The 10040-nt window shown below is 43.3% G+C and overlaps 1 protein-coding gene across 1 annotated transcript in view; it reads right to left on the reverse strand.

The window, feature by feature from the left end:
* Positions 1-9024, reverse strand: part of LOC140537730 (putative defense protein 3) — a 13714-nt gene extending 4690 nt beyond the window's left edge. Inside the window, exons 1-2 of the mRNA XM_072659937.1 lie at positions 8832-9024; positions 5423-5535 (exon numbers count right to left, since the gene is read on the reverse strand). Coding sequence (XP_072516038.1) covers positions 5423-5535; positions 8832-9024 — 306 coding nt within the window. The remainder of the gene's footprint in view (positions 1-5422; positions 5536-8831) is intronic.
* Positions 9025-10040: the final 1016 nt, after the last annotated feature.

Here is a 10040-nt window from a genome sequence, read left to right on the forward strand (position 1 = left end):
GGTGTGGCGTCAGTAATGGTTGGCAGAGGCATAATCCACCTGGTTTGGTGGTAAATCAGGGCTTAATGATGGTAAATCAGGTGAGCTGCTGCTGCTGCTGCTGCTGCTGCTGCTGATGGAGTTGATTGAACACATTCTCCACGCTGTGCTGGCTGGACTGGGGGGCGTCCAGGAGAACCCTGGAGGAACCGAGCTCTGTTCTTCAGACTAGCTCACCGACAAGATCTCACTGCTTTCTTTCTTCAGAATGAGAAGCTCTTGATTCTCCTTTTTACTGGATTCATGTCCAGCTGCTTTATCTGTTCTGATCAGATCTGGAGCTTTTGCAGTAGAAACTCTCTCACTGCTGAGAGACATGCCTAAAGCTTCTGGACAGTGATGTCTAGGCTGTCATATTGCCGAACCCTACTGAAGAATGCAGTTAGGTTGATTAGCATGGATCACATTCCAGTACTTAGTAAACCTATTGACTAGTAGCACATAAATAAATAAATAAATAAATAAATAAATAAAATTAGACCACTGATGTGGCTTGTGCAAACGTTTGGGCACCTTACAGAGTTACTTAGGTACTTAATTAACGCTGCTTTTGGCTTACAAACCCACACCCCTTAGCAGTAATAACTGCAATCAGACACTTTCTGTAGTCGTTAATCAGTGTCTGACAACACTACGGAGGAATTTGGGCCACACCTACTTGCAGAACTCCTTCAGTTGAGTGACATTTGCAGCCTTCCAGCATAAACTGCAAGTTTCAGGTCTTGCCACTCCGACTAGACCTGTCCAAATGTTTACATTCTGTATTGTTTAACACTTGCGAGGCCGATCTTCTTGTGTGCTTTGGATCATCATCCTGTTGCTTGACCCAACTGCACTTCAGCTATAGCTCAAGGCCAGATGACCTGACGTCTTATATTTGGAAAAATTATCTATAGCAAAGATGAACTAATGGTTCCTTCAATAAAAGCATGGCATCTAAGTCTTAATATGGCACTTATGACACTACCACCACCATGCTTAACAGCTGTTATGAGGGTCTTACTTTGGGAAGGCCAATATCGGCCAAAACTGTCCACTTTAGGTTAATCGCTCCAGAACACACTGTTCCAGAGCTCAGTAGAGGATCATGTAGGGGTTTATTGGCAAACTCGAGTCATGTACTTCTGTTCTTCTTGGTTAGAAAATGTGTGCCGGTGCTTTACTGCAAGTTGAGTCATGAACACTTGCCTTGAATGAGGCAAGAGAGGCCCGCAGTTCTTTCGATGTTGCTCCTGGGTACGTCTCAGTCAAGTCCTGAATGATGTAACACCTTTCTCCAGAGAGATTTTGGATGGGCTTCCATTGCAAATTGTTCTGCATTTTGACAGTACTGCTCCGGCTGGAGGAGGAGCCCTAGAGCCTGGTTCATGACTGTGTTCAACCTTGTGTGCTGTCAAGCTCACCCTAAATTTAAAGGCCCAAAACTATATAATAAAAGTATTATGATACACTACATGTCCAAATGTTTGTGGACACCCCTTCTAATGAATGCATTCAGCTACTTTAAGTTGCACCTATTGCTGCTCACACAGATGTGCAATAGATGTGTGGTTGGTGTGGCGCAACGGATGACACCACTACCTGCCAATGAGCTGCCACACCAATGCTTCACCAATAAGAGTCTCTAGGCAAGACTTCAAACACATTGGCCCACCTCTGTAATACGAGTAACCTTGTAAGTCGCTCTGGATAAGAGCCACAGCTAAATGCCATAATTGTAAATGCAATAGCATACACACAGCTTGTCTAGTCCCTGTAGAGAAGTACTGCCAATAGAATAGGACTCTCTAAAGCAGTTAAACCTAAGGAACCTATTGGTACCATGACTAATGCCAGGCGGTTAGGGCAGCGTGCTCCTGATGGTGCTCAGATATGACACAGCTTGTCTAGTCCCTGTAGAGAGAAGTACTGCCAATAGGACTCTCTGGAGCAGATCAACATCATGACCCTATTGACACCATGCTGCCTAATGCCAGGCGTGGGCTAGAGGGGTATAAAGCCCCCCAGCATTGAGGAGCTGTGGAGCAGTGGAGGAGCTGTGTTCTCTGAAATGATGGTGGTGAAGCTCCATCCAATGAGGAGGAGTGGTGATCAACCAACGTCCTAACCTGACTAACTCTAGCAGTGCTCTTCTAGAATCTAGTAGAAAGTCTTCTTCTCTGGACAGCAGAGACAGTCACTCCAACAACCCTTGATTTCAGGAGAAACCCTGAATGAGCAGGTGGTCTTATCTGAGCATCTGCAGTGTTTTTGCTCTGCCAAAAATCAGTCAGTCTTGATGGGTGTGGCGTCAGTAATGGTTGGCAGAGGCATAATCCACCTGGTTTGGTGGTAAATCAGGGCTTAATGATGGTAAATCAGGTGAGCTGCTGCTGCTGCTGCTGCTGCTGCTGCTGATGGAGTTGATTGAACACATTCTCCACGCTGTGCTGGCTGGACTGGGGGGCGTCCAGGAGAACCCTGGAGGAACCGAGCTCTGTTCTTCAGACTAGCTCACCGACAAGATCTCACTGCTTTCTTTCTTCAGAATGAGAAGCTCTTGATTCTCCTTTTTACTGGATTCATGTCCAGCTGCTTTATCTGTTCTGATCAGATCTGGAGCTTTTGCAGTAGAAACTCTCTCACTGCTGAGAGACATGCCTAAAGCTTCTGGACAGTGATGTCTAGGCTGTCATATTGCCGAACCCTACTGAAGAATGCAGTTAGGTTGATTAGCATGGATCACATTCCAGTACTTAGTAAACCTATTGACTAGTAGCACATAAATAAATAAATAAATAAATAAATAAATAAAATTAGACCACTGATGTGGCTTGTGCAAACGTTTGGGCACCTTACAGAGTTACTTAGGTACTTAATTAACGCTGCTTTTGGCTTACAAACCCACACCCCTTAGCAGTAATAACTGCAATCAGACACTTTCTGTAGTCGTTAATCAGTGTCTGACAACACTACGGAGGAATTTGGGCCACACCTACTTGCAGAACTCCTTCAGTTGAGTGACATTTGCAGCCTTCCAGCATAAACTGCAAGTTTCAGGTCTTGCCACTCCGACTAGACCTGTCCAAATGTTTACATTCTGTATTGTTTAACACTTGCGAGGCCGATCTTCTTGTGTGCTTTGGATCATCATCCTGTTGCTTGACCCAACTGCACTTCAGCTATAGCTCAAGGCCAGATGACCTGACGTCTTATATTTGGAAAAATTATCTATAGCAAAGATGAACTAATGGTTCCTTCAATAAAAGCATGGCATCTAAGTCTTAATATGGCACTTATGACACTACCACCACCATGCTTAACAGCTGTTATGAGGGTCTTACTTTGGGAAGGCCAATATCGGCCAAAACTGTCCACTTTAGGTTAATCGCTCCAGAACACACTGTTCCAGAGCTCAGTAGAGGATCATGTAGGGGTTTATTGGCAAACTCGAGTCATGTACTTCTGTTCTTCTTGGTTAGAAAATGTGTGCCGGTGCTTTACTGCAAGTTGAGTCATGAACACTTGCCTTGAATGAGGCAAGAGAGGCCCGCAGTTCTTTCGATGTTGCTCCTGGGTACGTCTCAGTCAAGTCCTGAATGATGTAACACCTTTCTCCAGAGAGATTTTGGATGGGCTTCCATTGCAAATTGTTCTGCATTTTGACAGTACTGCTCCGGCTGGAGGAGGAGCCCTAGAGCCTGGTTCATGACTGTGTTCAACCTTGTGTGCTGTCAAGCTCACCCTAAATTTAAAGGCCCAAAACTATATAATAAAAGTATTATGATACACTACATGTCCAAATGTTTGTGGACACCCCTTCTAATGAATGCATTCAGCTACTTTAAGTTGCACCTATTGCTGCTCACACAGATGTGCAATAGATGTGTGGTTGGTGTGGCGCAACGGATGACACCACTACCTGCCAATGAGCTGCCACACCAATGCTTCACCAATAAGAGTCTCTAGGCAAGACTTCAAACACATTGGCCCACCTCTGTAATACGAGTAACCTTGTAAGTCGCTCTGGATAAGAGCCACAGCTAAATGCCATAATTGTAAATGCAATAGCATACACACAGCTTGTCTAGTCCCTGTAGAGAAGTACTGCCAATAGAATAGGACTCTCTAAAGCAGTTAAACCTAAGGAACCTATTGGTACCATGACTAATGCCAGGCGTGGGCTAGAGGGGTATAAAGCCCCCCAGCATTGAGGAGCTGTGGAGCAGTGGAGGAACTGTGTTCTCTGGAATATTGGTGGTGGAGCTCCATCCAGTACTTTTGGGATACCGAGTCGGGGAGTTGGGGATGAGGAGGTGGGGTGGTGATCATCATCCAATATCCTGACCTCAATAAATGCTCTTGTTGCTGAATGCAATCAAATCCTCACAGCAATGTGAGGTGTTCTTGAAAGGACTTCTCTTTTGATAGGAGACTCGTGACCACCCACTTTCAGTTTCAGTCATGAAACACTTTATTCCAATTAAAAGTACAGTGTGGAGAGTCTGCCAATTCTCGTTGTACAGTTCCCATATGTAGGATGTCAATCGTCTGGCCCATAAGGGGCCAAAATCTGCCCCCACCATTGCTTAACATACATAATATTCATAAGGACACATCTGGATCCCCTCAACATCTGTGTGACATACACTGGAATGTATGTCAAATCTAAACAATCTCCTATAGTTGCACAGATCATGCTCGGTTATACAGAGTTCGGCCTGGGAACGGAACCCGCTCTCCTTTCCCATGACGAGCCCATGGGACCCTCACCATATTAGTCCTCAACTCCATACCATTCCTGCAGGTCTATAAACAACTGCATAGCTGATGAATATACTTCACATGCTCCTCCAAAATCTAGCAGAAAGCCTTCTTCTTCCCTGGACAGTAGAGACAGTCACTCCATCAGAAGCAGTGAATGAATGAGCAGGTGTCCCAATACTTTTGTCCATACAGTGTATTTATATAATAACAATGGAAAAGTATTCTTGCAGTGTTAGATGACTAATTGAGGTTCTGCTGTGACTCTTTCAAAAAGGCCTAAATCAGCCACTCTTTATTTATTTGTTTGTTTGTTTGTTTGTTTGTTGTAGCTGCATTATGCCCATGTGTGTGGCATCAGGAATGGTTGGCAGAGGCACAATCCAGCCTACATAATGATTCATCAAACCCAAAACCCAACAAAAGACCGTCCTGGAGGATCACTCGAGGCTAACCATTAGCCGCTAATCTGATTTCTGTGTAAGGTCTAATGTGATTTCTCGTGCTGAATAGCACCTAACATCAAATGCTAAATGAAAATGACTGATTGCATAAACAAATAAGAGCATTAATCTGGTCGTCAGGTTTAATATCCACCCTTAAACACTTTATATTGTACAGAAAGAAGAAGCTTGTTTACCTGCAAGTACTTGGTGTTAGCTGGTGGACTCCCCCAGCTGCCCAGAGCATTGGTGCTGGATCCTGACCGGGCCTCCAGCAGAACTCCACTGTAATCAGGGCCTTTAATGATCACTACAAAACAGTAGGCAATAAATAAGCACCGCAAACAGCTTCAGCAAAACCCACCGTCAGACGCTTTCCCCACCGCCCGAAGGCCACAATACAGATCATATGTCTGTAATAACATCTGTGATATAAGGAACACTCCAGCATCACAGTCGATCACCACTGACCATCATTTCCACGCGGTGCTTCACACTCAGAGCAGAAAAGCCTCTAACGTAAAACACACTTACAATGGAAGCCAATGAGTAGATGTTTCAGCTTCAGCATCGGCCCAATGACTTTTTTTATGAGTGTGTTTACAGCTTTAGCATCTGCTCATTGACTTCCATTGTGACTGTACTTACAGTTTTAGTATGTGCCCATTGACGCCTGCTGTAAGTGTGTTTACAGCTTCAGCATCTGTCCATTCATTTTTATTGTAAGTGTGTTTACAGCTTTATTATGTGCTAATTGACTTCCACTATAAGTGTATTTACAGCTTCAGCGTAATCTGTCCATTGACTTCCATTATAAGTGTGTTTACAGCTTTAGCATAATCTGTCCATTGACTTCCATTAGAAGTGTGTTAACAGCCTTAGCATCTGTCCATTGACTTCCATTACAAGTGTGTTTACAGCTTCAGCGTAATCTGTCCATTGACTTCCATTACAAGTGTGTTTACAGCTTTAGCATAATCTGTCCATTGACTTCCATTAGAAGTGTGTTTACAGACTCAGCATCTGTCTATTGACTTCCATTAGAAGTGTGTTAACAGCCTTAGCATCTGTAGATTGACTTCCATTATAAGTGTGTTTACAGCTTCAGCGTAATCTGTCCATTGACTTCCATTATAAGTGTGTTTACAGACTCAGCATCTGTCTATTGACTTCCATTTTAAGTGTATTTACAGCTTCAGCATCTGTCCATTGACTTCCATTACAAGTGTGTTTACAGCTTCAGCGTAATCTGTCCATTGACTTCCATTACAAGTGTGTTTACAGCTTTAGCATAATCTGTCCATTGACTTCCATTAGAAGTGTGTTAACAGCCTTAGCATCTGTAGATTGACTTCCATTATAAGTGTGTTTACAGCCTCAGCATCTGTCCATTGACTTCCATTACAAGTGTGTTTACAGCTTTAGCATAATCTGTCCATTGACTTCCATTACAAGTGTGTTTACAGCCTGAGCATCTGTAGATTGACTTCCATTATAAGTGTGTTTACAGCTTCAGCGTAATCTGTCCATTGACTTCCATTACAAGTGTGTTTACAGCCTCAGCATCTGTCCATTGACTTCCATTACAAGTGTGTTTACAGCTTTAGCATAATCTGTCCATTGACTTCCATTAGAAGTGTGTTAACAGCCTTAGCATCTGTAGATTGACTTCCATTATAAGTGTGTTTACAGCTTCAGCGTAATCTGTCCATTGACTTACATTATAAGTGTGTTTACAGACTCAGCCTCTGTCTATTGACTTACATTTTAAGTGTATTTACAGCTTCAGCATCTGTCCATTGACTTCCATTACAAGTGTGTTTACAGCTTTAGCATAATCTGTCCATTGACTTCCATTAGAAGTGTGTTAACAGCCTTAGCATCTGTAGATTGACTTACATTATAAGTGTGTTTACAGACTCAGCCTCTGTCTATTGACTTCCATTTTAAGTGTATTTACAGCTTCAGCATCTGTCCATTGACTTCCATTACAAGTGTGTTTACAGCTTCAGCATAATCTGTCCATTGACTTACATTATACGTGTTTTATGTAGTCTGTTAGTTTACCGTATTTTCTGAGCTGATCTCAGATCAGTATCAGTGGGACAGCTCCAGCGCTAGTTTTCTGAATAAGAAAAGCAGTGAAGATTAAAGAGGGTCTGCAGTTTTAACATAGAAGCATGAGAAGAGTTCAGGCTCAGTCCTGTAGTTAAATAAATGCAATCGCAGGTAACATCCGCTTGGGGGCGCCAGTGGCTGCAGTGAGAGTGAACAGTTTGCACACTGTTCCAGGTTTGAGCTGGTTTTAGAGGGGAAAGAGAAAAAGGGTCAGAAATCAGGAGAGCTTCAGGAAAGCTTCGTCTGTGTGGAAATTTACCATCAACACCTTTCTTTCTTTCAAAACACCTAAAGAGCTGCTTTTTAATAAGTATAATTGATGATAATATAATCAGCTTTAATTTGGACTTTTAAGATTTTTCTGTTTGTCTTCATTTATTTGTTCAGTAGTGAAGCTGCTGTTATCATAACTGGGCTGGAACTACGTCCTAACAACCAAATCTTTTGTGTAAATACGCACTATATGTCCAAATGTTTGTGGACACCCCTCTTTCAGAATGCATTTGCATTTCTACTCTATTTGGCAGTGACGGCTCAATGGTTAGAGCACCGGCCTACTGATGACAGGGTTGTGGGTTCGATACCCTGGGTTTCGCAAGCTGCCACTGCTGGTGTGTGTTCACTGCACAGATGCCAAATTCCTTCTGTGTCCAACATTAACATTCAGTATGGGTGTCTCGTCTTCGGCTACCTTTAGCTGCACCCATTGCTGACACAGATGTGCAAATGCACACACACAGCTTGTCTAGTCCCTGTAGAGAAGAAGTACTGCCAATAGAATAGGACTCTCTGGAGCAGGTCAACATCATGAACCTATTGGCTCCATGCTGCCTAATGCCAGGCGTGGACTAGCTAGAGGGGTATAATGAAGCCCCCCAGCATTGAGGAGCTGTGGAGCAGTGGAAGAACTGTGTTGTCTAGAATGATGGATGATGGACCTTCATCCAATACGTTTAGGATGAGTTGGGGATGATGAGTTGGGGTGATGATCAATCATCCAACATCTTGACCTTTCTAACACTCTTGTCACTGAATACAATCAAATTCTCACAGCAATGTTCCTCCAAAATCTAGTAGAAAGCCTTCTTCCCTGGACAGTAGAGACAGTTACTCCAACAGAAGCAGAATTTAATTTCAGAAACAATGAACGAGCAGGTGTCTCAATACTTTTGTGCACACAGTGTATGCTGAAGCTTGATCTGAAGGTGGAGCAGCATGTGGGCGGAGGTGGTAGAGTAATACTACAGGATTTTACACTAATATGACTCAATGGGTTCTGCAGTGTTACACAGCAGTTCTGGAGAGAGGTTCTCCTCCTGCAGCTCCACCACCAAAGCTCTACAGCGCAGTAGCAGCAGCAGCGCTCCGGCCCGGAGTGGGAATGACGGAGACGCCCTTCTCCCTGTTCAGTTCAGTCAGTGGAGCATCAGCAGGATCCTGAAGCTGCTGGTTTATGGTAACATGCTATTGTATATGTCATGCTCTCACCTCTGATAGGCTCACCAGTCCGGAAGGTGCTGTTACTGGTTTGGATGATGTATGGAGGCTGACCCGGCTGAGGCTGAACTCCTGAATGTCCGGGCCTCATGCTGTCGCACACAGAGGTCGGAGCTCCATTAGGAAAACCTAGAACAGAGGTCACGGCCTGGAGCAGAAGCACACCAATAAACACTGCGTCCATTTCGACCAGAGCAAAGTTACAGCGAGGGAAGACACGCGGACGTATTCTCAGACGGGACGCCCTCCAGGGTCCACTGGCAGCTGGCTTTTGAGGGAACTTTGTGCTGAGTCACAGCGGCATGAAAAAGAGGTTAATTTCTTTCATCATGCCCCTCCCTCCCCTCATCCACTATTCATGCACTGTCAGGTGAAACTCCTGCTTCCAAGAAATCTCCTCACTGTCAGCGAGCGCCTTACTCTTGTCAATAAAAACACAAAGGGCTTCATTGTTGAGTTGAAAATAAGGCCCAAAATTCCCATTCGTTCCTCACTTTTCTCCAGATCACACTGCTCTATGTTTTCCATCCACTTTCTGACATCAAAGGCTTCGTCTGGACTTTTATAACTGGTAGAACTGGGCAGAACTGGGCAAAACCGGGCAGAACCTAGCAGAACCAGGCAGAACTGCTCTAAAAGCGGGTTTAAGAGCTTCACTGCTTGAGTGCAGATCACTCTCACTCTCACTCTGCAGCTCCTGTGCTGAGAGAAGCTGGACGGACTCCGGAGCTCCACTGAAGGTTGCTCAGTACTGAAGTAGATTTCTGAGCTGCTGCTCTTCTCAGACTGATGATTTCACTGCAGTGATCATTTCATTACATTACTATTTTCATAGTGGACACAATTCATAGTGGATACTGCATAATTCTACTAAATTATTTATAATAGATACTGAATAATTCATAGTAGATACTGAATAATTTATAGTGGATACTGAATAATTCATAGTGGATACTAAATAACTCATAGTAGATACTGAATCATTCATAGTGGATACTAAATAATTTTAAGTAGATAGTAAATAATTCATAGTGGGTACTGAATAATCCAAAATAGATACTGAATAATTCATAGTGGATACTAAATAACTCATAGTAAATAATGAATAATTTATAGTAGATACTGAAGAATTCATAGTAGATACTAAATCATTTAAAGTAGATAGTAAATAATTAATAGCAGATTTGGAATAATTCAGAA

This window comes from Salminus brasiliensis, chromosome 1 (assembly GCF_030463535.1).
Source record: "Salminus brasiliensis chromosome 1, fSalBra1.hap2, whole genome shotgun sequence".
Taxonomy (NCBI): domain Eukaryota; kingdom Metazoa; phylum Chordata; class Actinopteri; order Characiformes; family Bryconidae; genus Salminus; species Salminus brasiliensis.